The sequence below is a fragment of the Nansenia antarctica genome (genome assembly GCF_963989245.1).
Source record: "Nansenia antarctica genome assembly, chromosome: 17".
Lineage (NCBI taxonomy): Eukaryota > Metazoa > Chordata > Actinopteri > Argentiniformes > Microstomatidae > Nansenia > Nansenia antarctica.
Window position 1 is genome coordinate 14,952,030 of NC_137687.1, and position 25,622 is coordinate 14,977,651.

At 45.8% G+C, this 25,622-nt stretch overlaps 2 protein-coding genes across 4 annotated transcripts in view; both read left to right on the plus strand.

Moving 5' to 3' along the window:
• The window catches only part of LOC308172729 (NADPH--cytochrome P450 reductase-like), a 155,452-nt gene that overhangs the window by 108,952 nt on the left and 20,878 nt on the right, over window positions 1–25,622 (plus strand). The window contains exons 1-2 of one of the 2 annotated variants that reach the window (XM_080547676.1): window positions 15,203–15,236; window positions 19,652–19,832. In XM_080547676.1, the coding sequence (XP_080403802.1) occupies window positions 19,666–19,832 (167 nt within the window). In that variant the 5' untranslated portion in view covers window positions 15,203–15,236; window positions 19,652–19,665. Of the gene's footprint in view, window positions 1–15,202; window positions 15,237–19,649; window positions 19,833–25,622 lie in introns of those variants that run through there. The other variant, XM_080547677.1, reaches the window with a different exon arrangement.
• On the plus strand, window positions 371–13,734 carry LOC308172888 (transmembrane protein 120A-A-like). Of its 2 annotated transcripts, XR_013937866.1 has the most exons (13): window positions 371–789; window positions 1,085–1,203; window positions 2,567–2,683; window positions 3,054–3,113; window positions 3,549–3,641; window positions 4,820–4,909; window positions 5,543–5,608; window positions 6,073–6,134; window positions 6,343–6,435; window positions 6,520–6,584; window positions 6,682–6,750; window positions 8,467–8,651; window positions 13,186–13,734. XR_013937866.1 is itself a non-coding variant. In XM_080547849.1 (12 exons), exons 1-12 carry the CDS (start codon window positions 721–723, stop codon window positions 8,581–8,583), a joined length of 1,020 nt encoding a protein of 339 aa, XP_080403975.1. In that variant the 5' UTR covers window positions 372–720; the 3' UTR covers window positions 8,584–8,853. The 2 variants fall into 2 exon arrangements, 1 of the variants encoding a protein (XP_080403975.1); XM_080547849.1 differs by lacking the exon at window positions 13,186–13,734 and having other exon boundaries at window positions 372–789; window positions 8,467–8,853.

Here is a 25,622-nt window from a genome sequence, read left to right on the forward strand (position 1 = left end):
ACGGACAGATCCCAGGTGGTGAGGGTAGGCAGTATCACTTCCTCCACTCTCAACACAGGGTAGAGTGAGAATGTCTCTCTCTCTCTCTCCCTCCCTCCCTCCCTCTCACTCTTCCTCTCCCTCCCTCTCACTCTTCCTCTCCCTCCCTCCCTCCCTCCCTGCCTGTCTGTCTGCCTCTCTGTCTGTCTGCCTGCCTGCCTGCCTGCCTGCCTGTCTGTCTGTCTCTCTGTCTGTCTGTCTGTCTGCCTGTCAGATCTAAAATCTTTGATATCAGAAAAGAGTAATAGAGATGTGGGCTGGGTTTGGCTGGGGGCATGATGTGGGCTAGTGCATTGGCCTACTGTCTGATGACAAGTCAGAAAGCTATGGCTGTTGTCGAAAGCGTATCATTTGTTGCAGTGTAATTAAGAATATACCTATTGAGAGAGAGAGAAAGAAAGAGTGTGACAGACAGACAGATAATAAAGGGGTAATAAACAGACTGTTGAGGGGGGTCAATGTCCATGTCTATATCACGCTCGCTCATTTTGTAAGTCAAAGTTCACCTCAAGCCATAAACAGTTCTTGAGCAAGGCCAGCGATGTTACAATATTTCACAGTAACATCGCTGGCATTGTCTGTATTGTTGAACAACAGTAGCTACTTTTTCATCCAGAAGACATCATATTTTCGGACGTTTGATTTGAGAAAATCAAACAAGTGAAATTAAAGTAGTGCAACATGCCTCAAGGCTTAACAGCAGCCCTGCAGGAGTGGAAATGTCTTGAGGAAGAATATCAACAAATGCAGGTAAGACTTCAGATTCTGCTCTAATATGTAGTCATTACACCTAGCTATGATCACAGTGCTTAACCAAATCAGAATATATATAATATATATCAATCATGAACAGTATTGTGTACTGTATTTGTCTAATACTTCTGTCATTTAATTGTGGTGACTCAGTTGGTAGAGCATTGCTATAACAACGCTTAGATTGTGGGTTAGCACCAAATATACTGAAAAATGTATGTATGCACTCACTGCAATGTAAGTCGCTTTGGATAAGAGCGTCAGCTAAATGGCATATATTCTATTATACCAGGAGACCCACCGGTTGTACCTGCAAAAGGTAGAGGAGGTCTCCAAGCTGCAGAAGAGCTGCTCCTCTTCTATCACTGGCCAACGCCAAAGACTTAAGGACATGTCTCAGTTAATGAAGAGGTGAGTTACTGCTGCCAACACTGACACACAATGGCACTGACACACAATGGCACTGATACACAATGGCACTGACACACAATGGCACTGATACACAATGGCACTGACACACAATGGCACTGACACACAATGGCACAATATGTTATATACTTAAATCAAAATGGGGGCGGCTGTGGTGCAGGAGGTAGAGCCGGCGTCTAATGATCGCACGGTCGGCAGATCGGTGGTCGAGCCCCGGCTGGCCACATGTCGAAGTGTGTGTGTGTGTGTGTGTGTGTGTGTGTGTGTGTGTGTGTGTGTGTGTGTGTTGACTTACACGGTTGGCTTAGCAAATATGTAAACGATAGAGAACTGTGCTTTTTCCAAATGCTTGAATTCATTATGTGCAAATAAACAACACACGCACACTCTCTCTCTCTCTCCCTCCCTCTCACTCTTCCTCTCCCTCCCTCCCTCCCTGCCTGCCTGCCTGTCTGCCTGTCTGTCTGTCTGTCTGTCTGTCTGCCTGCCTGTCTGCCTGCCTGCCTGTCTGTCTGCCTGCCTCTCTGTCTGTCTGCCTCTCTGTCTGTCTGTCTGTCTGCCTCTCTGTCTGTCTGTCTGCCTGCCTGCCTGTCTGTCTGTCTGTCTGTCTGCCTCTCTGTCTGTCTGTCTGCCTGCCTGCCTGTCTGTCTGTCTGCCTCTCTGCCTGCCTCTCTGTCTGTCTGCCTGCCTGCCTGCCTCTCTGTCTGTCTGCCTGCCTGCCTGTCTGCCTGCCTGCCTGTCTGCCTGTCTGCCTGCCTGTCTGTCCGTCTGTCTGTCTGCCTGTCTGTCTGTCTGCCTGTCTGCCTGCCTGTCTGTCTGTCTGTTTGCCTGCCTGCCTGTCTGCCTCTCTGTCTGTCTGCCTGCCTCTCTGTCTGTCTGTCTGTCTGCCTCTCTGTCTGTCTGCCTGTCTGCCTGCCTGCCTGTCTGTCTGTCTGCCTGTCTGTCTGCCTGTCTGCCTGCCTGTCTGTCTGTCTGTCTGTCTGCCTGCCTGTCTGCCTGTCTGCCTGTCTGCCTGTCTGTCTGTATGCCTGCCTGTCTGCCTGCCTGCCTGCCTGCCTGCCTGTCTGTCTGCCTGCCTGCCTGCCTGCCTGCCTGTCTGCCTGCCTGCCTGTCTGCCTGTCTGCCTGTCTGTCTGTCTGCCTGTCTGCCTGCCTGTCTGTCTGTCTGTCTGACTGTCTGTCTGTATCTATTTAAAGCATCATCACACAGACAAACGTTTCCTTCGTCCTCTCCAAGGCCCGACACTGAACCTCTTTATTAACCAGATGCAGTAAAGGCCCTAGACTGAACCTCTTTATTAACCAGATGCAGTAAAGGCCCTAGACTGAACCTCTTTATTAACCAGATGCAGTAAAGGCCTGACTGAGGAGGAGGTCAGAACCTTGGATGGCATCAAGGAGCACATGAAGACCAGACCCAACGTCTTCTTTGACATGGAGGCGTTCCTTCCAAAGAAGAACGGGTACGAACGTCACAACATCTCACATCCTCTTCCTCCTGTGTCATTAGTGTCAGTTATGTTTAGTTTTTTTTTTTTACAGCTGTCCAAAGACCTTTGAAAAAGTAGTTTGCTGTTGTCTTTTCCTTATATTTTATATTATATCTATATATTGATATTTTCTATCTGTTTTAGTTCTGGTGTTTGATGGATGTGGGATGACAAGCTTGACATGCTTTTGCTCATTCATATGTCTCATATTGCAGACTGTATCTCATTCATATGTGTCATATTGCAGACTGTATCTCATTCATATGTCTCATATTGCAGACTGTATCTCATTCATATGTCTCATATTGCAGACTGTATCTCATTCATATGTCTCATATTGCAGACTGTATCTCAATCTGGTCCTCGGGAATATCAATGTAACTCTCCTGAGTAAACAGTCAAAGTAAGTAGCTTCCACTTTTGCATAGATTTGCACTGTCATCTGTAATACTGAAATATAGGCTACTGTACTCCTGAATTTCAACTGTACCCACAATATTTTGAAATTAGGATTTTTGTATTTTTTTTAATACAACTTTATAAAAAAAGTCATCCATATCCAAAGAAGTAACAATGACCCCATCAGATGATGCGGTCTATATGTCTATAGTATAACTTGCATTGCAGTAGGAGAGCATAATCATTGTTTGCGTAATATTTTACCAGTTACTGGAGGGTGTAGGAAGAGATGTTAGATGAGGTTTAGGAGCTATGGGGTGCGTAGTAAGTTATGGGGTGTGTAGTAGTGTGTAGTAAGTTATGTGGCGAATTGTCTATTGCAGTCTAGTTTACCTTCTGTAGACCCAGGATCTCAACAAAATGTTTTTCTCTTTTTCAGATTTGCCTACAAAGATGAATATGAGAAATTCAAGCTGTGCATCACAATGTTAATACTTCTGTCCTCCATCCTCTGCTATTTCGGAGGTTACAGGTAAGCTCCAACAGCTTCTGATAGGATAGATCTAGAATCTCAACATCATGACTTTACACCAAAAGCTCATTCAACCTGGCCCTCAACACCAGTAAGACCAAGGAGATCATTGTGGACTTCAGGAAAACTACTGGGTGCGTACACTCCCCCATCATATTCCCGGCTTCAAGTTCCTGAGTGTCCACATCTCTGAGGACCTCTCTTGGACCCTCAACTCCTCTTCCCTGGTCAAAAAGGCACAGCAGCGCCTATACTTCCTGAGGAGACTGAAGAAAGCCCAGCTGTCTCCCAGGATCCTGACCAACTTCTACCGCTGCACCATTGAGAGCATCCTCACCAACTGCATCACAGTGTGGTACGGCAACTGCACTGTGTCAGACCGGAAGGCCCTGCAACGGGTGGTGAAAACCAGCAAATTCCCTACCTTCGAGTCCCTCCAGGCAGACCGGTGTTGGCAGAGGGCAGCAAGCATCATCAAGGACACCTCGCACCCCAACCACGGTCTGTTGGATCCCCTACCATCTAAGAGACTCAGGGGGTACAGGATCCTCGGGTCTGTTTGACCCCTGACCCTGACCCTACCATCTAAGAGACTCAGGAGGTACAGGATCCACAGGTCCCGTACCAGCAGACTCCAGAACAGCTTCTTTCACAGAGCTGTCACTCTGATAAACAATGCCCCCCCCCACACACACACTCTGTTGAACAATCCCCCCCAACCCTGGGGTACGCTGACTCTCAGTTTCCCCCCCCCCCCCAGTCACTGTGGACAACCAATGTAGCCTTTGCACTACTGCTGGTTGCACACACCCATGGTCAATGTGAACACTCAATTACCCTTTGCACTACTGCTATTAACAAATACTACCTTTGCACATACCTCTTTTCGATATAGCCTCTATTTATACATCTGTATACATACTGTACATAGCTACCTTAACTGTACATAGCTTACTGCTATCCTCTCCTGTATATACCTCTATGTACCGTTCTTGCCATACTGTACCTATCACTATCACTGTCATGTTTTAGATCACTATCATGTGCACTTCTGGTTTAGATGCTAATCTGCATTTCGTTGTCTGGTACTTGTACTCTGCAATGACAATAAAGTTGAATCTAATCTAATCTTATTCATCCTCAAAAGCATGAGCGTGTTCATATCTCCTTGTCTGTAGGTTTGGTGACGCACTCCTAAACTTCTTGTTGGTGTGGTACTACTGCACCCTGACCATCCGAGAGAGCATCCTCATCAACAATGGGTCCAGGTCAGTTTGTAATAATAATAATAATAATAATAATAATAATAATACAAACTGAGAAGATCAAGTAGTAATAATAAAACAATTAAAATAAAATAAAAAGATAGTGTAGGGGTCTAACTAATTTTTAGATAAATCTAAATGTAAGTGTCTTTGTAGGACAATCTACTTTGTATACTGCAATTACACCTAGATTTCGGGCGGAGAAGTGGTGAACAAGCAACACCAGCGTCCTCTCTCAACCGGCATTTAAAAAATAAAAAGTACTCTACACCAGCTAAACTGGGGGGCGCCCAAAAACAATGGGAGGGGTAGCAAGATGATTTTCTGTCTGAATGCAAGTTGTTTTTAAATGTACGTTTTTAAAATGTAAATCTATTGTTTTTTTTATTATTCTGTTTTTTTTATTATTCTATATACTGTTCCTCTGAGAGAAAGAAATGTACCCGATGCTCTGGTTACACAAACTCAAATGGTTCCCGCTTTATTAAATACTTTTTTTTGTCTAATAGCATTGTCAGAATTGTCTTTAGTAACCTTCACCAGATTAATTTCTGCTTGAGTAGCTCTTGTCATCTACATTTATGTCTAGGATATTTTCTAATTTCTTCATAATTGTGTTTATATATTTTGTTTCAGGATCAAAGGCTGGTGGGTTTTTCACCATTACATAGATGCTTTTCTGTCTGGGGTCATGCTGACATGGTGAGAATCACCAACACTTGACCACATGGATCCATTGTCCAGAGTTCCAGTTTCAGATATTATGCTTGCAAATGTAGTTTTAAATCCATCGGAAGAAAGTTTAATATTTTTTTTATTGGAAGACAGTTTACCCCCTCTGTAAATGTCTTTGTACTTGAAAGAATCAAACAGGTCCCAATGATGGTATCCAACCAAAATAGAAATTGTCCAATCATATTACAGACTAGACGAAATATTCTTGTAATCTTAAAAAAATACATGTCTATTACTTGCTGTGGTAAATCAGAAATCAGAAATTTGCCAACTTCATTGAATGTCATTCAGTCACGGTCGGTCAGTTAGTCACTGTCAGTGAAGCGTTGTTTGTTTGTCCAAGTTTTCAAAGGGGGCATGGCTTAGCGATAGGCCAGACTGGAAAGTTAAATTCCTGGAAAGTTAAACGATCATTCTCCACTGTCTCCTAGGCCTGACGGAAGCCCTTACCAGAGTTTCAGGAACCAGTTCCTCGCCTTCTCCATGTACCAAAGTAAGGCCTACACATAACATACAGTAAAACAGTCAAATTAGTTTTACAGTTCCCTACCTCAAGGGTTAATGTGTGTGTGTGTGTGTGTGTGTGTGTGTGTGTGTGTGTGTGTGTGTGTGTATGTGTGTGTGTGTGTGTGTGTGTGTGTGTGTGTGTTGTGTGTGTGTGTGTGTGTGTGTGTGTGTGTGTGTGTTCCATGGCAACACAGGCTTTGTTCACTGTCTGCAGTACTACTATCAGAGTGGCTCTCTATACAGGCTAAGAACCCTGGGACAAAGACACAACATGGACCTGACCGTGGGTGAGACAAACTGTAATAACGGGATGTTGGTTGAAGCCTATCACATAGAAAGATTGATTGTAAAGTATTGATTATATATCCTAGGGGGATTTCAGTCCTGGATGTGGCTAGGACTGTCTTTTCTTCTGCCCTTCCTGTTCTTTGGTCAGGTGAGTATGTGTGTGTGAGTATGTGATTAATGTGAATCATCACCTCAGCTCAGCAAGTACAGAGCTTGTTGTAAGTCTTCATGTTTTCTCGTTGCAGTTCTGGCAACTCTACAACGGACTCACTCTGTTCAGGATGGCCCGTCTCCCAGGCTGTACAGAGTGGCAGGTCAGTGAGCTCTATAGTCCTGCGTTGCATACAAAGACATACTCTTATCCCCCAGACACCCCCTGCTGTGATTCCCTTAACGATGATGGAGGGATGAGATTCCCTTGATAAGTTAAGGACGTTAATGATGTCTTAACCCTCCTTGAGGATCACATTCGTAGATTAAATCCAGCTAAAATGTGTATTAGTCCACTGGAAATTTACACAGCCACATAAACTCGATAACTAAATCAGCCTACTATCACCTGAAAAACATAACAAGAATGAGAGGTTTCATGTCCAAGCAAGACCTTGAAAAACTCATCCATGCATTTGTTTAGAGTAGACATGATTATTGTAATGGTCTTGTCGTGCATATAATTGATTCTTAATAGATTTAGTAGAACTTACAAAGCACAAAGAGCTTAGATCAATTGTCTCCAAAGAGGCCTTTTATTAAGCCAAGTTACATGAGCGCATAGAGAAATGAGCAGACCAATAAGCAAGAAGCAATAGCCCAAAAGCAAGAAGCAAGCCCCCAACGATGGGTGCGACTCATATTTATAGAACTGTCCTTGGTCATGAGGTCACTATTCTTGGGAACCAATCATATTATACAAATCTGTGATTACACAAGTTATGGGCCCTGTCCATAGTCAGAATTATTCACTGTGCCACAGATCTTGACCCATCCCTTACAGGAAGGAAATGGGCCTCCCTTGAGTGCTAGCTTCGCCACTACTGTAGAGACTTACATTTCTCAGTATACCATGATATAAAACCACTACAGTCTACTAACAGGCCTATCTAAAGGAGCTGTTCATAAATTGCAGCTCATCCAAAACGCCGCTGCTAGGGTCCTAACAAAAACAAAAGAATTTGAACACATTACACCAATCCTGAGATCCCTGCACTGGCTACCAGTCTCTCGGAGAATTGAATTCAAAATCCTCCTAATTACATACAAATCACAAAATGGTCTTGGACCAAAATACATATCAGATCTCCTCCCACCCTATATTCCCACAAGGTCCCTAAGGTCAGCTGAGACTAATCAGCTAATCATTCCAAGAGTAAAAACAAAACACGGTGCTTGCTCCTGGAAACAAACTCCCTGAAGAAATCAAACAGGCCCAAACCCTTAAAATATTTAAATCTAAGCTAAAAACCTTCATGTTTTGCACCAGTTATGATTAAACACAAACACTTCTATCAGTGTCTTTTTTCCATTAACTATTGTCTATTTTATCTATTTACTTCTTATATTTGCTTTTATTCATTGTAATTTTTATTTTCTTATGCTCCTCTTGCTGTATTTTTAAATAATGTATGTAAAGCACTTTGAATTGCCCCTGTTGTATGAAATGTGCTATACAAATAAACTTGACTTGCCTTGCCTTGCCTTGCCTTGCCTTGTATTGCCTAACCCTAACCCTCTCTGACTCACTTCAGCCGCTAAGCTCACGAATCAGCACCATTTTTCTGTAACTGTAATCCTGTTTAATAAATAGTCTTAGAACTCAGAAGCGTTACTCGTGATCTATTCCAAACAAGTTAACAACACCCAGAAATTATGATTGAAATGTTATCTATACGCCTAGTGGATGAAATTCAACTTTGTTTAACATCAACAATGTTTACTATGGGGTCCTATGGGACTTCCAGTAGACTATATGCTTTCTTTGTGTCATGCCTCTTACACCTACAATACTCATGATTTCTACACTGTGGTTGCAGGTTTCCATGTGTGGCGCATCCTTCCTGGTTCTGTTCATGGGTAATTTCTTCACCACTGTTGCAGTCGTTCGCCACAAGCTCAAGAGCAAGAGCCCGACGAAGCCCAAGAACCAGTGATGTGGAGAGGATGCACAGAAACTAATTCAGCTGGTTCTTCCCATAGACGTTTCTGAATGTCTTTTATCATGGTGTAGTGACTACATTATGGGTTCATGTTCTCCTCTTACTGTTGGTTGTGTAGTGGGAGGGAACCAGTTCTGGCACTAGGGGCAGAGGGGAGGATTATTAACGTTGCACCTTCCTGTTTAGATACACGAGTTTTGGTAACCATTTTCTGGTCCTGTACTGAGAGTACAAGTTGTTGTTTTGATTAAACAGTTATCATTACGTTGCCTACGTCTTTCCTTTTTCCTCCGGCACTACACTGGTGACCCGACGTGGATTTTTGTTAACGTAATTGTGTACGAAAACCAGCGACGAACATTACAATCCTGCAAAATGTCCGGGCGAGGAAGACGTTCAAACCAGCGGCAGCCATCACCATCCCCTGTCAGGGTAACGCGTGGTGCGCACACTCCCACTCTCAAGCTACCAGAATTCTGGGACTCAACGCCTGCTGCATGGTTTGCTATTGTAGAGGCACATTTCAATAAAAGTGACATCGATGACGACGACGACCGGTACAACCATGCTGTGGCAATGTTGGGCAGCTCCACCGCGGCTCGAGTGGTAGGTTTTTTGTCTGCTCCCCCGACGACGGACAAATATGAGCGCCTCAAGGCCCTGCTTCTAGAGACATTTGAACTGTCCACTGCGGAGAGGGTGCGTCGCCTATTTGCCATGTCGGACTTGGGTGACGAGAGGCCTTCTGCGAGCATGGAGAGGATGCTAAACCTGCTCGGTACAGAAGACCCCATGATCCTCTTCACAGAGCTGTTCATGCGCACATTGCCAGCTCAAGTTAGGATGGCGCTGGCCAACACCGCCATCATGGAGCCCCGCGCCCTGGCCAGGGAGGCGGACCGGTTCGTCTTGGCCATGCCTCAACGGTCCCCCGACCTGCTCGCTCCCGCGGCCGCCCCGCCACCCGACCGTCGCAGGAGAGCGAAGGATGACGCCAGACCTTCTGGCCAGCAGGGTAACGCTGCGGGCCATTGTTTCTACCACGCCACTTTTGGCGCCAAGGCCAAACGGTGCCGCTCACCCTGCACCTTCGGACCGACGGGAAACGGCGGGGCCGGCGCTCAGTAGTGGCCCTGAGCGCTGGCGTCACCAACAGGCTGCTCTTCATACAAGACACCGCCTCTGGTCGCAGTTTCCTTTGTGACACAGGTGCCCAGTGGAGCATCATTCCGGCAGAGAGATCGGATATGGCGAAGGAGGAGCGTGGTCCGCAGTTGGCAGGCGCGGACGGCACACCTATCTGCTCTTACGGCACTAGGGCGGTGGACGTGTGCTTCGGAGGGCAATGTTTTTCGTGGGATTTTGTCATAGCGGCTGTCACATTTCCCCTCCTTGGTGCGGATTTTCTGTGCGCCCACAACCTGTTGGTGGACGTGGGGAACAGGCGCCTGGTCAACTCACAGACTTTCGCTTCATTCGCCTGTACGCAGGGGGAGGCGGTCTACAGCGGGTGGTCCAATACGCTCGCCGAAAGTGACCAGTACCTTCGGCTGCTCGCCGAATTCCCCGACCTTACCAAGCCCACCTTCTCCGCGCCCACGGTGAAACACGGAGTGGAGCACCACATCGAGACCGAGGGGCCTCCCCTCCACGCCAGGGCCAGGCGCCTCAACCCGGAGAAGCTGGCCATCGCCAGGGCGGAGTTTGCGCATATGGAGCAGGTGGGCATCGTTCGGCGCTCGAGCAGCCCCTGGGCGTCTCCCCTGCACATCGTCCCTAAGTCAGACGGCGGGTGGCGCCCATGTGGGGACTACCGCCGCCTCAACGACGCGTCCAAGCCTGACCGCTACCCGGTCCCACATGTCCAGGACTTTTCAGCGAACCTGGCAGGCAAACGCTTCTTCTCCAAAGTGGACCTGGTACGGGGGTACCATCAGGTGCCGGTGCACCCCGAGGACGTCCCTAAGACGGCCGTAATCACGCCATTTGGGCTCTTCGAGTTTCTGCGGATGCCGTTCGGCCTGAAGAACGCGGCGCAGACCTTCCAACGCCTCATGCACTCGGTGCTCCGGGACCTACCATTCCTCTTCGTCTACTTGGATGACATCCTCGTCGCAAGCACCACGGAGGAGGAGCACCTGTCCCACCTCCGGGCCCTTTTCACACGGCTCAGCCAACATGGGCTGATTGTCAATCCGGCGAAGTGTGAGTTCGGACGGAACGCCATCGACTTTCTCGGGCACCGGGTCTCCGCAGAGGGGGTGACCCCCCTCCCCTCGAAGGTAGAAGCTGTCGCTGCTTTCCCGCGCCCCAGCACAATCAGCGAGCTCAAGGGGTTCATCGGGATGGTAACCTTCTACTATCGCTTCCTCCACCACATCGCTCACATCCTGCGGCCTCTGTACGATGCCCAGAAGGGCAAGACTCTGAAGCAGCCGGTGGACTGGACGGCGGAGCGTGTCAAAGCCTTTCAGGACACCAAGGCGGCCCTGGCCCGCGCTGCCATGTTGGCCCACCCCTCGCCCTCGGCACCCACTGCTCTCACCACGGACGCCTCTGACTTTGCTGTGGGAGCGGTGTACGAACAGTGGGTTGGGGACGCCTGGCAGCCTCTTGCATTCTTCAGCCGCCAGCTGTCTCCCAGAGAGCAAAGGTACAGCACATTCGACAGGGAGCTCCTCGGGCTGTGGCTTGCTGTCAGACACTTCCGTTTTTTACTGGAGGGCCGCGAGTTTACGGCCTACGTGGACCACAAGCCACTCACGCACGCCATGTCCAAGGTGGCGGAGCCGTGGTCCGACCGCCAACAGCGCCAGCTCGCCTACATATCCGAGTTCACCACAGACATCCAGCACGTTGCTGGGAAGTCCAACCAGGTCGCGGATTGTCTCTCCAGGGCGGTGGTTGGTGCGGTCCAACTGGGTTTGGACTACGCGCGCATGGCTGCAGACCAGGCCGCCGACCCCGCCGTCCAGGCTCTCAAGTTGTCGGACACAGGACTGCGCCTAGAAGAGGTGGTTTTCGGTGACGCAGGGGCCACGCTCCTGTGCGACGTCTCCATGGGTCAGCCACGACCGGTGGTCCCCGCCAACTGGAGGCGCCCCGCCTTCGAGGCGATACACGGCTTGTCTCACCCTGGTAGGAAACCGTCCTCACGGCTGGTGTCAGAGAAATTCGTCTGGCATGGGCTCAAGAGGGATGTGAGGGCCTGGGTTGACACGTGCATCGCCTGCCAGCGCGCCAAGGTGCATCGACACGTCAAGGCCCCCCTGGAGCAGTTCTCTGTGCCTGAGCGGAGGTTCGATCATGTAAACGTGGACCTGGTAGGACCGCTGCCCCCCTCGCACGGATACACCTATCTCTTTACCATGGTGGACAGGACGACTCGCTGGCCGGAGGCAGTTCCGCTCTCCTCAACGACAGCCCCCGACCTGGCCCGGGCGTTCATCGCGGTGTGGGTCTCCCGCTACGGCACCCCTGCTGATCTCTCCTCTGACCGTGGCTCACAGTTTACTTCAGAGCTGTGGGCAGCGGTGGCGGAGAATCTGGGGGTCAAGCTCCACCGCACAACCGCCTATCACCCGCAGGCGAACGGGCTCTGTGAGCGTTTCCATCGATCCATGAAGGCCGCCCTTCGAGCCAGCCTCACGGACAGCGACTGGCTTGACAAGCTGCCGTGGGTCATGCTGGGGCTCAGGACAGCGCCTAAGGAGGACCTCCAGTCGTCGTCCGCTGAGCTGGTGTTTGGACAGCCGCTGCGGGTCCCCGGTGACTTCATTCCCAAGTCAACGGAGCCCTGGTCCGCCGCCGCTCAGCGCGCCTCCCTGCTGGACAGCGCCAGGGCCTTCGTCCCGGTCCCGACTACGCAGCATGGTGTCCCTACTTCGAGGGTGCCCCCGGAGCTGCACTCAGCGAGGTTCGTTTTCATTCGTCATGATGGCCACAGGACTCCACTACGTCCTCCTTATGACGGGCCTTTCCGTGTCATCGAGGCCGGAGCCAAGAACTTCATGGTTGACATGGGGGGTAGGCCTGAGTGTGTGTCCGTTGATCGCCTCAAACCGGCCCACTTGGACCTTGAACTGCCCCTGGACTTGGCCCTGCCACCGCGCAGAGGCCGGCCTCCAGTCCTACCTCCCCTGCCGCGCCCTGGCCATTCCCCCCTCCGACCCCGACAACCCCCCGCAGCTCGCGAGCCCCCGGTCGTCGCTGCCCCCCGTCCTTCCCTGCAGGAGGACGTGATGGGCGATGTCACACCTCCTCCCGCACCTCCTGACTTTACCTACGATCGTAGGGGCCGGGCCATACGCCCTCCTCGCCGTGAGGATTTCCAATATTGAGGTGAACACTGGGGGGGCTGGTGTAGTGACTACATTATGGGTTCATGTTCTCCTCTTACTGTTGGTTGTGTAGTGGGAGGGAACCAGTTCTGGCACTAGGGGCAGAGGGGAGGATTATTAACGTTGCACCTTCCTGTTTAGATACACGAGTTTTGGTAACCATTTTCTGGTCCTGTACTGAGAGTACAAGTTGTTGTTTTGATTAAACAGTTATCATTACGTTGCCTACGTCTTTCCTTTTTCCTCCGGCACTACAATGGCTCATTTTACAGCGTTCGTATAAGAGATAATATACTGCATATGACTATCCCCTTTAATGTATTGTGTGTTTTTTTGCATTATCTTCGTACCTAAAATATGAGTCTTTAAACTTCTTAGCCCTAAATGCTTTCATTTGATGGCTTGAAAGTGGATTTTAGATTTGATGATTAGATTCACTGTATTGTCATTACATAGTACAAGAAAATGCAACGAAATGATTGCGCGTCTAACCAGAAGTGCAACAAATAGCAATTATATTGCAGTGATAAGTAGCAGTATTTACAGCAGTATTTACAGCAATCTGTACAGTAAAGTGCAAATGGTAGCGTGGTGTGCAATGTCATACAATGGTGACTGGATGTGCAGTGGTATGGCTTCAGTATACTGGAATGGCTTCAGTATAGATTTCTGAATGGATTAGATTTTAAATGTTGGTGATAGGTGTTGAAGGACATTTGCAGGTCAATACAATAATAGCATAACTCTTGTAAATTGTTCAAATTTTTTTTTTTTATCAATAAACAATACCAAAGTGGAAGATAATCACTAACTCTCTGGCCTCCTACATCCTTTATGATTTCTAACACATTATGAAAATGTAACATTGTCATTATTAATATTAGTCATTGTTGTAACCAATAATAATAATAATACATTAGACTTATATAGCGCTTTTCTAGACACTCAAAGACACTCAAAGATCGAGTAGTAATAATAAAAAGAAACAAAAAATAAATAAAAGAAAGTATAGGGGCCTAATGAAGGTAGTGCTGGGGACACATGGGAAGGGGAGGGGGGGAGAGGGTTAACTGGTGACGGCGAGCTTGAAGAGGTGGGTTATGAGGGCCTGTTTAAATGTTGGGAGGGTGTTGGCCTGTCTGGTGTGGTTGGGGAGGGCGTTCCAGAGGGACAGGGCTGCGGCTGAAAAGGCCCTATCACCCCAGGTCCGGAGCTTGGTCCTGGTGGTCTTGAGGGTGGTTTGGTCGTCAGACCTGAGGCAACGGGAGGGGGTGTGGAGGGGGACGAGGTCGGCAAGGTAGGAGGGGGCCAGATTGTTGATGGCTTTGATAAAGATGAAAGTACACACATGCACAATCATATAAATACAAACACTGTATGTTTTTTTTTGTAATCAATTATTTATTGCAAAACAGTACACATGAAAAACTCACATTATTACACCAAACAAAATAAGTGTCTGTCCTGATTTTTTTTCTCCCCTTATCTTACCCCCCCCCCCCCCCCCCATGGCGATAACATCCCTTTCACCCCCCTCCCATAGTTCTTCATTACACAATATTTGGTATATCATACAATCATAATAATACAACAATTACAGGTTAACTCCACATACAACACAGCCTACAAACACAGTCACTCCATCAACTCTTTTATGTATTGCAGAGGTCTCAAACACTGTATGTTGAGTGAAAAGTGACATCTTAAATGTTAAATAGGCTATCCTATCTTACATCCTACATGTTCCTCAACACTGCCTGTTTGATGTCATGTTCACATGGATGTGACCCTAACTAACCCTGTATCCTTGGTACTGTCAACACAAACACTAACCCATTTCAGTCTGTGAGGACACCTTCAAATGACGGATGGTAACTTGGTTTCAGGGACATGCAAAGCAATTTGTTCTATTGAGTGGGATTACATAACCTTAACCCCTGATCTGCTAAACTTTCACTGATTTACACGTGCGGAACGTGATTAGGTAATGGCTTTATGGATTAGTCCATTTCTGAAAATGTGTTTCTCAACAAAAGAAGAGCCCAAATAGCAAAGCCGTTTTGAATAGGGAAAAAATCAGAATCCATTTAATTTAATACATGTGGAGTGTCTATTTTAACTGAACGAATCTAGTCTTAGGATAGTAAATCATTGTTATTTAGTAAATCAGTACTACCACCCCCCCCTTGTAAAAAAAAAAAAACTGGATTAGTTTAGTCCAGTTCAAGGTGACGTCACGACGTCAGGTTTCCGCATTGCTCTGCTGGCTGCAGATAGGCTTGGCAGTGTCAGAGACAAGAGCAGAAGGTAAGATGAGATAAACAATGTTTATTAAACCTCCTCTGATTCACACGCTTAACGTTTCATGTCAGCTACTTACGTATCTCAGCCTGGGAAGGCATAAGAAACTGATTTAGCTAAGCTTTTCAAGCTGACTTCTTCTTCTAAGAAACTTTAAACAACTTTATTTCCAAGTACGCTAACTTTGCTAGCTCAGCACAGTTCACACAGTAGCATAGGTATCATGGCCACTCGCTTTGCTAAAGTTATTAACTAATAAACGTTTAACTTTTCAGGAGCAAAATGTGCTGCAGACATGGATTATTTGACATTTTTGGGCACGTTACTAACATGACGGGTGGTTCAGAGAGCTACTAGCCTAGTTTTGCTGCCACTTCGTGGCGTTAGAATTATAAGGTTCTATCTCAATTTTTGTTAAAATTCAGTTTTTTACATAGTCTGATCCATTAGGTGTTTATTAATGCCTGTGTGGTGTTATTTTTTAAATGTTGACATTTTTGAGTTAGTAATTCCTAAAATACAAAGGTTCCATCTCACAAAACATAATAGAATGTCAAAACTTTGACGCTCAATATCTCTGAACTGCCCTAAACGGAGATAGAACCTTATCATTCTAAACGGAGATAGAACCTTCTCATTCTAAACGGAGATAGAACCTTATCATTCTAAACGGAGATAGAACCTTATCATTCTAAGCTCACGACATGTCAATAGTAGTAGAACGTGTCACCCGATCCTCCCAAAGTACACAACTCAACAGCCGGGTTGAACAAGGTCGAGGTTAGAGCCAGAAGCCCTATTATGCCAACGAGGATGTGGAGGACATGATCCACCTGTGTCACAGGTCATAGCCTACCTACATGATCCAGGTGTGTCACAGGTCACAGCCTACAGGTAACTGCTAACTGTGGGATTCCGCTCCACTCACAGAGCTGGAGTCTACCTCCAGTAACTCTCGGTCTGTTTGGTGGAGCTCCGCCCCCATAGTGAGCATTTACCTGTAAGCTATGACCTGTGACACACCTGGATCATGTAGGCTGTGACCTGTGACACAGCTGGATCAAGTCCTCCTCATCCCCGTTGGCGAGGCCACAGGTTATGTCGAAGGCAGCAGGCCATGATGCACATTGGGATCAAATCAATCCTGTTCATTTACTTCATTATATCAGTGTACTTCAGGCGACGAAACCGTCCTTTGAGAAGTGCAAAAGATCTGTAGCCTATGGCAAAATGACAACCATAATTATTTTTATTTATTTTTTAAATATCTTTTTAGGGTATAAACACGTAGGCCTATGTGATCGTATAAACATAATAGCCTTTTTTATTTTTTTCAAACCAACCTTTTTCAACATACTAACACATTTAAAGACATACTAAACAGTACCAAAAACATAAAAACAAAACATGAGAGTAAAAACTATAATAAAAGTTAAAGGCTTCCAGTTTCTACAGAGTCAGGGAAGGTCAAGGTCTCAGTGTAGGACAGGATAGGCTCCCACATGAGGTGACATTTATCAACTGAACCTCTTAATTTTTAAAAAGGAAAGACAGCAAGTCCTTCAACCAGGACAGAGAGCTTGCAGGGCTGTAATAAGATGCGTCTGCGTGCAACAAGAGAGGCATAGGCATACGTTGTTGTGTATGCAGCCAGTAACACTATAGCACAACAGTGTTATGTTAGAAGTGTCTAAGTTCTGAGTCCAGCAGGATATCAATACAGCTACAGGCATGTTCATGTGTACCTCAAACACTCTCTGCATAGTCGCATGTGATCAGGGCTATAGCCTATAGGACAATAGTTGCCTACATAAGTGATATTGAGCAAACAGTTCAGTACGTCTAGTGTAATATTTTTTTTTGTCTAGTGTACTTTTTTTTTTTTTTTACGTAATTCTTTTTCTGAGTGGGGCAGTCCCACTCATATTTTTATTTGTATTGACAGATACAGTAGAGATTAGACAGGAAGTATGGGTGAGAGAGAGAGAGAAGGGATGACATGCAGGATATGTCCACGGCCGGAATTGAACCGGGAACCTTGCGGTTACATGGTCGACTTAACCCGTTACTCCACCTAAGCGGCCCAAAACTATTGTAATTTTTAAGTAGCCTATAAGCCCGTATAACAAGAGATGCTGTCCTCATGGTTGGACTGTTTTTTCGGAGCAGTAAATGGAGTGTACCTGCTCTGAATCCCAACTGCAAGTGGTACACACACTGGACCTTCTACTGCTGTTCAAACATGCGACTCTGTCTGAGGGTTAGCCAGACCTGGGACCTGGTTTGGTACCCTGGAGACAGTGGAGAGTGTGTCTGCCATGAACACTTTGTGCTGTGTTTTAGTCTCCCGAGGCACACTCATTAGCTGGTACAGATGTCTTGAGACTAAAGGGCTCTGCACACAGCGTGCGATTTCTGTTGCACGTCAACGTTCCATTTTGAAGTTTGAATGGAAGTCTATGAGAACATCGCATTTACCCACACACGGCCCCGATTTTAATCGCACGGCGAACATTCGATTCCATTCATTTTGAATGGGACAAAGCACACGGCGTGCGAGTTTTGTCGCACTGCTTTGTCCCATTCAAAATGAATGGAATCGAATGTTCGCCGTGCGATTAAAATCGGGGCCGTGTGCGGGTAAATGCGATGCTCTCATAGACTTCCATTCAAACTTCAAAATGGAACGTTGACGTGCAACAGAAATCGCACGCTGTGTGCAGAGCCCTTATCTGTATATCGAAGGCCCTCTATAGTATTGGAGTAGATGGTAAGGTCGGAGTATATGCTATGGTTACCTTGGAGACAAAGGGGTTTGACTAATTTGACTTTGACTTCTCAGTCATTGAGATTATCTAGCCTAACCAACCCATAGGCTAGGTGTGTCCTATTCCTATCATTAAGCAAAAAAATGCCTACATAATTGGTCTAGACATATTTAGCTACATATTTGTATATAATTAGGCACGTTAAACAGACGTAGTTGATAAACTACTAGTTAAACTCTCCTCATGGGGCGGCTGTGGCGCAGGGAGTAGAGCCGGCATCTAATGATCGCAAGGTTGGCAGATTGGCAGTTCGAGTCCCGGCTGGCCACATGTCGAAGTGTCCTTGGGCAAGACACTGAACTGAACCCCAAATTGCTCCCAATGAGCGGGCCGGCGCCTTGCATGGTAGCTTGCCATTGGTGTGTGAATGTGTGTGTGAATGGGTGAATGAGAGGCCGTTGTAAAGCGCTTTGGATTAAAGTGCTATACAAGTCATTTTATTCTGTTTATCCTGGCAGCCCTGTGTGTAGACATGACATGTAGCTAATGCCCTCTCCTCACCCTGGCTGCACTGTGTGTAAACATGACATGTAGCTAATGCCCTCCTCCTGGCAGCCCTGTGTGTAAACATGACATGTAGCTACAGTGTTTCCTCCAGGAATTTTTACAATGGTGGCGGGTGGCCGTGACCGCGCGCGTACCGCGCGCGATTTTTTTCGCGTGCACGCGCATGAAACGCGCACGCGCGCTCAAAACAGCGTTTTTTTTTTTTTTTTTTTTTTCTTTCTAATCACAGCCAAAACTAGAGGATGGCCAAAATAAATAAATAATGAATATACAGAATATAAACTTGTGACTGACAGTCACATACACACACAAAGATCATCAGCTATAATATAATACGAAGTAGGCCTACATGAGCACAAAAGCGGCTAACGTTACTGATTAACTGTTTACTGTAGTGCAGAGAGATGGTAGTCGTAGGCGGCGTATCAAATGACAAAGCTAAACGTTTAATGAAGGACATGAACGATTGTCAACAACACACTCAAGCATGCCTGGATATTTGTAAGAACTCTCGCGAGATTTATCAGACTAAACCTGGATTTTCCCTTTAGCGATGTTGATGGAATACCCCCCGGATGTCACTACGGTGGCCTGTACACAATAACAATAATACCACAGTTCACATTTAGACCAATCAGGAGCCCTTGTGTCACGTCGTCAACTGAATGTCATTAATCTGATTTTGGATCAGCGGTTAGAGAGAGATGGGCGTGGATTTAGATGCACTTTTAGTCAACATCCATTATAGCGCTGATCTAGGATCAGATATATTTTAATCAGCCCAAATTTTTTTTTTTTTTTTTTTTTTTTTTGGGAGAACTCCTTTTTTTTTTTTTTTTGAGAAATCTGAATGGTGGCGGAGGAAATTCCATCGTGGCGGCCCGCCACGATGAAATGCATGTAGAGGAAACACTGAGCTAATGCCCTCTCCTCCTGGCAGCCCTGTGTGAACATGACATGTAGCTAATGCCCTCTCCTCACACTGGCAGCCCTGTGTGTAGACATGACATGTAGCTAATGCCCTCCTCCTGGCAGCCCTGTGTGTAAACATGACATGTAGCTAATGCCCTCTCCTCACCCTGGCAGCCCTGTGTGTAGACATGGCGGACGTGGATGCAGAGGTCCCCTCCCCCCTGGTGGAAGATGAGCCCCTCCTCAGCAACCTGGACCTCTTCCTCTTCTCCCTCATCGCCGGCCTGCTCATCTTCTGGCTCATGTCCCGCAAGAAGGTGGAGCCCATCCCAGAGTTCAAGAAGCTGGACACACCGTGAGTACCGCCTCTCTGCTGGCTCACCGAGGCCCTAGCACTGACCACCTCTCTGCTGACTCACCAAGGCCCTAGCAGCACTGACTACCTCTCTGCTGACTCACCAAGGCCCTAGCACTGACCACCTCTCTGCTAGTGCCCTAGCACTGATCTATCAAACCTTACTTTTCATGTTTTATCTTTCAAGTGTAGCTCTTTGCATTTCTTTGTTATTTAGGATTAGTGGTGTGTATGGAGGCCCAATCCCATTTCTTATACACTGGTGTGTGTTTGCTTAGGGAGGCCCTGTAGTATAGTAGGACAAAAGTTACAAAAGCATGGCTCTCTCATTGCAAGGCAAGGCAAGTTTATTTCTATAGCACATCTCATACAGCAGGGGCAAATCAAAGTGCTTTACATACATTATTTAAATACAGCAAGAGGACCATTGTAAGAAAGTAGAAGTAAATAGATAACATTTAATAAGGCAATAGTTAATGGATAAAAGACATTGATAGAAGTGTTTGTGTTTAATCATAACTGCTGCAAAACATGAAGGTTTTTAGCTTACATTTAAATATTTTAAGGGTTTGGGCCTGTTTGATTTCTTCAGGGAGTTTGTTCCAGGAGCATGCAGCAGTGTGACTGAAAGCTGCTGCATCGTGTTTTGTTTTTACTCTTGGAATGATTAGCTGATTAGTCTCAGCTGACCTTAGGGGCCTTCCGGGAATATAGGGTGGGAGGAGATCTGATATGTATTTTGGTCCAAGACCATTTTGTGATTTATATGTAATTAGGAGGGTTTTGAATTCAATTCTCTGAGAGACTGGTAGCCAGTGCAGGGATCTCAGGATTGCTGTAATGACAAATGTATTTGTTTTTGTTAGGACCCTAAGCAGCAGCATTTTGGATGCAATTTACGAACAGCTCCTTTAGATAGGCCAGTTAGTAGACCATTACAACAATAATCAAGTCTACTCTCTTGCTTGGTCTTGCTTGGACATGAAACCTCTCATTCTTGTTATGTTTTTTCAGGTGATAGTAGGCTGATTTAGTTTAGTCTACTGTTGACTTGACTGAGCTGCAATTGGTCAGAAAAAAAGGCCTTTCCTGGTTTAAGGAAATTATAAATATTTTCAGCAGAGGACATAAAGAGATGATCCACCCAAAACATTACAGTTTGTTACGAAGGACGCACCGAATTTAAAACTCTTGTCCGAAGCCGAATTTAAGGAAACATTTGGCCGAATACAGAATGCGTAACGGCAGTTTATTTTTTATTTTTGTACCATTGCATAAATTAAATACATTTAGCTTTTTATTCATGCCTTTCAAAGAGAGAAATGGTGAAAACTTTTATTGAACATTCCAGCAGACATTAGGCTATACCAACAAAGCACAATAACTGAAAATAAATAAATAAATAAATAAGAACAACATTGCACTGCTTGATCGCGTCATCAAAAAACGTCTACTCAGGGGTTTTCCTGGCACAAAATGAGGTGTAATGACAGAGAAAGTTTGTTAGTCCTTGTTAATGACAGTAGTAGCATGTCAGTCCAAAACCTATTGTTGACTGTCTGATCAATAGAACTTTTCAGAGATTGAAAACCCAGATAGACTTCAAAACTGATCATTTTGCAAATAATACATTAAGGGCCGGTTTCACAGACAAGGCTTAAGCCTAGTCCTAGACTAAAAAACATCTTCAATGGAGATTTTACATTGAAAGTGTGATTTAGTCCAGGACTAGGCTTAAGCCTTGTCTGTGAAACCGGCCCTAAAAGTAGCACTGACTAACGCTAGTATAGGCTCAACTTGTCATTCTGGATAATGGAACAGCAAGCCAACTAATGTGACTTCCAGGATTTTGGATATGAAATAACGTTTCGACCTAAAATACTATTCTGACAGTTGACAAAGCGACGAGTGCGCAAGGCCAGGGCGCAACATGTTCCTGGCTGGTCGGCTGGTTCCCTGTTCTGTCTTTACGTGCATAGCTAGGGCAAGAACCAAATGAGATGGGAATGGACACTCTACCACAGCATAAGGACGTTGATTGAATTGGATTGAATTTGATATCGTAGCCTAATTCAGAGTTGACTAGAGGTTGTGAGGAACCGTCTCTGTGTCAGAGTGCACTCGTGGTCAGACCTCAGGGGAGGTGTGTTAATGTTCCAGCCGGTAGCGACCTTTGTCTCCGTTCCTTGGGGGCCTCTCGCTTTGTGGCTCTTGCTCCAGTGTCCTCCTGCTCCCACCCCTCTCCTCCTCTTATCTTATCAGCGGAGTCACTGTGGTTTGGTGTGGTTTGGCCTGGGCTCAGCTGCGCTGCACGTCCATAGGCCTGAGCAGCCACGTCCCTCCCCTTCAGCAACAGATTTGTTTTAATCAGTGACGTTGTGGTCCAAGACTAGCAGTGCTCTCTTACAAGCTGGTGGGCTGTGTTCTCTGAATGCAGACAGCACTGTGAGGAACACAGGGGAACAGAGCCTGAACATGTGTGAAAACACCAGCATGTTGGTGGGAGGGACAGGCTCGGGGGAATGTGTGCACACCCAGGAACAAGGTGTTATTGTAGCGGTGAAAAGGAAAAGATAACTACACTAGTTCCTCCTCCCCTGAAGGGTGCTGTGGTTTCCTAACTGTGTTATTAAGGAGGCATGCCTACAGTGGGGTGTAAACATTTGGGCACCCCTGGTTTAACTGTCTGTTACAGTTCATCTCCAAGTGATTGAAAGCAAACCTGAACACTAAATGCTACAAAGTTAAACATGACACCTTTCTGCAAATTTTAAAGCAAGGTTTATTTGAATTTTTATTGAAAAGAGTAAAAATAGTTTTTAAAGAAAAAAAGGAAAAGGGCCCTGTGCAAAAGTTTGGGAACCCTTTTGTATTATTCTTTGTTACCTTTTGAGAAGATGATTACTAAGGCCCAGACCAAGGTGATTTACTCGTTAGGGCTTCAATGAGTCAGGTGAATATAACTCCAGGATTGAACTATATATTCTGAAGTAACTCCATGCCTTCTTAAGTATCCGAATGCGGTGGCTGTTGTGTCTGGTGTTAAAAACCATGGGTTCCTCTAAACAGTTGTCCAAGGATGTCAGAATCAAGATAGTTCACTTCCACCATCAAGGAGAAGGCTACAAAAAAACTCTCGCAATGTTTCAAACTACCCATTTCCACTGTCAGAAACATCATAAGAAAATGGAAAATAAATGGAACAATTGAAGTCAAGGCAAGGCAAAACAAGATTCTGATAGAATGGCCCGAGATCTGGTGAGAATGAATGAATGAATGAATGAATGAATGAATGAATGAATGAATGAATGAATGAATGAATGAATGAATGGTCTTTATTGTCATTAATACAGTACAGGTACCATACAACGAAATTTAGGAGGGGGGGCTCCCCTGGTGCTTGGAAAAAAGACTAAAAACAAGAGAGCCAAGGGTAAAATAAAAGAGGGAAAAAGAGCTGGTTTACATAAATAAAGGCTATGTACACTATCTACTATACTATACTACTATACTATACAATAAAACACTGTGCTGTACTCTATGCTATAAATATCTTAACTTTTCCTATATCTGAACCTTATGTACACAAGGGTTGTCATATTGCACATAGTATTTGTTGCACATTCATTAAAGTGTCGCAGTTAGCAGGTTTAGAATGTTCAGTTGTATTTCAATATTGCACTTATGTTTACAATCTAGTAGCTGCCATCAAATTGTCTAGATTGTCCATGGCCTAGAACCATGTTTCATGTTTTTGGCCCTAAGTCTGAAGTCTGAATGTTCCTTGGAGAGCCAGAGAGAGTCGAGCCAAGCCTCTGTGTGAGTCCTCCAAAAGGTGGAAAGTTCAGGCAAAGTTGAGGCAAAAACACAAGCAGCTCTTTATTTGTCCTGCCTGAAGTGTTTATTTATTTATTTATTTTTAAAATGATTTTCCCCCTTTTTGTTTAAGCCGTCTTATATCTGCCTAGCTGTTTTGAAGCATTGGATTAGGTCCAACAAATGGAATTCTTTTATGATAGGTTAGGTTGCCATAGCAACCACATTCCTGCCACTCGAGAAGGATGAGGGTCTGGGACCTCGTTGAAAATGTCTTCAGACAATTAGCACTTTATATGGACCGCTGTTCTCGTGCTTAGCTAACAGCTAACACCTTTCAGACTGGAGAAGGAGAGGGGTGGTGATGAAGGCATGAGTCAAGGTCTTTTACGTGTGTGTGTGTGTGTGTGTGTGTGTGTGTGTTCGCGTGTACACTCACTCGCTGCAAGGTTTTATGGGAAAGTCTGTTTCCCACCATTGCTTCTCTGGTGGTTGCCAGACATTGTTGGTACGTGTGTGTGTGTGTGTGGTGGAATACTTTGTAAAGAACAGACTCCACTCCGTTCCCAGGCACAGGCACAGGAAGAGCCAGAGTTCAGTTCTCTGCTGGCTGCTCTCAGGCTGAGGGTGACAGCTTGCAGCATGGAGGGCTGGGGGGTCTAACTGGTGTTCACTTAGTTCTGTGTGAGGCCCGCGACCGACCCGACACTGATTAGTGGTCTCTCCTGGTGTGGCCTTGTCTGTGGGATGGGCTATGGGCTGTGCGTTCTCCCTGCCCAAGGACAGGAGGGATGCTTCAGAGAGGTCAGTATGGAACGTCATACCTTGAAGACTTAGTCATCGCATTTGCAAATTTAAAACTCACAGTGGGGGTTTGGGTAGGTGTTTGATAGCCCTGGTATCCTGCCAGCAATTGAGGATGACAGATTTGTCTTTAGATTTTGGGGTTATATATATACAGGGTTTCCACGGGTCCTTGAAATCCTTGAAAGTTTGTGAATTTGAGAAAAAGAAATCAAGGTCTATTTTGAAAATACACATGGGTCATTGAAAGTCCTTGAATTCCCTCCTCTCTCTCCCTCTAAAAAAATATACTGTATATATTCAAAAATGTTTTACTTGGCTCGTCAACTAGTTCTGTCTCAAACTATGCCGTGTTGGGTCCTTGAATTTGAGGGAATTGAGTCTTGAAAGTCCTTGAAAGGTGCTTGAATTTGATGTTTCAGAAGGTGTGGGAACCCTGTACAGTTATATAGTGTTGTGTTTATTTAGTCCCTGTAGGATGCTGGGGCGTGAGCACAAAGGCTGGTTTCAGATTTCAGGAACACCGTGCTTTTGTGATTCAGATTCATATAAAACCTGGGGCCTCTTTTTATGGTGTTCAGCCTGGATCCCATGTGTCGGCAGCACACACACAAGTGTTCATTGATTTAGAAAAAAGGAGATGAGACTGTTCATTTTGTTAAAGCAGGGTTCCCGCGCTGGTCTTAAAAAGTCTAGAATCTAAGGCCAAAAAAGGTCTTGAATTTCCGTTATTTGGTCTTTGTCTTTGGTCTTTGTCTTTGATTGTCTTCCTACACCAATCACAGCCGTGTTGATATTCAGTATAACAGCACGACCTCGGATAGGGCCAAAATTATATCCAAAGAGGTCTAAAAAAGGTCTTAAAAGGTTTTAAATTTGACTTGTTGAAACTTGTAGGAACCCTGTAAAGGTGAAACCTGTAGTTTTGCTTTGCTGCCGTCTTTGGCTACACTGAAAACATGCAAACCTAAATATGCTACGTTTTCTAACAGCAGCAGACGTGCATATAGGTAGGCACAAAAAAAAGTCGCCAAGCCAAACCAACTTACAACCTGTGTGTGGCCACGTAACCAAGTGTGCTCTCGGTAACAGGGTACGGCTTCACAATGCGGAGCTGGCGGGTAGTCGAGGGAGATAATAGGGCTGAGGAAGGACAGTGTATCAGTGACG

Excerpts from the sequence above, each read along its gene's own strand:
- LOC308172888 (XM_080547849.1), top strand. The coding sequence starts at position 721 with ATGCCTCAAGGCTTAACAGCAGCCCTGCAGGAGTGGAAATGTCTTGAG. Across the intron at positions 790-1,084 it reads AAGAATATCAACAAATGCAG|GAGACCCACCGGTTGTACCT; the intron begins GTAAGACTTCAG and ends CTATTATACCAG. Across the intron at positions 2,684-3,053 it reads TTCCTTCCAAAGAAGAACGG|ACTGTATCTCAATCTGGTCC; the intron begins GTACGAACGTCA and ends CTCATATTGCAG.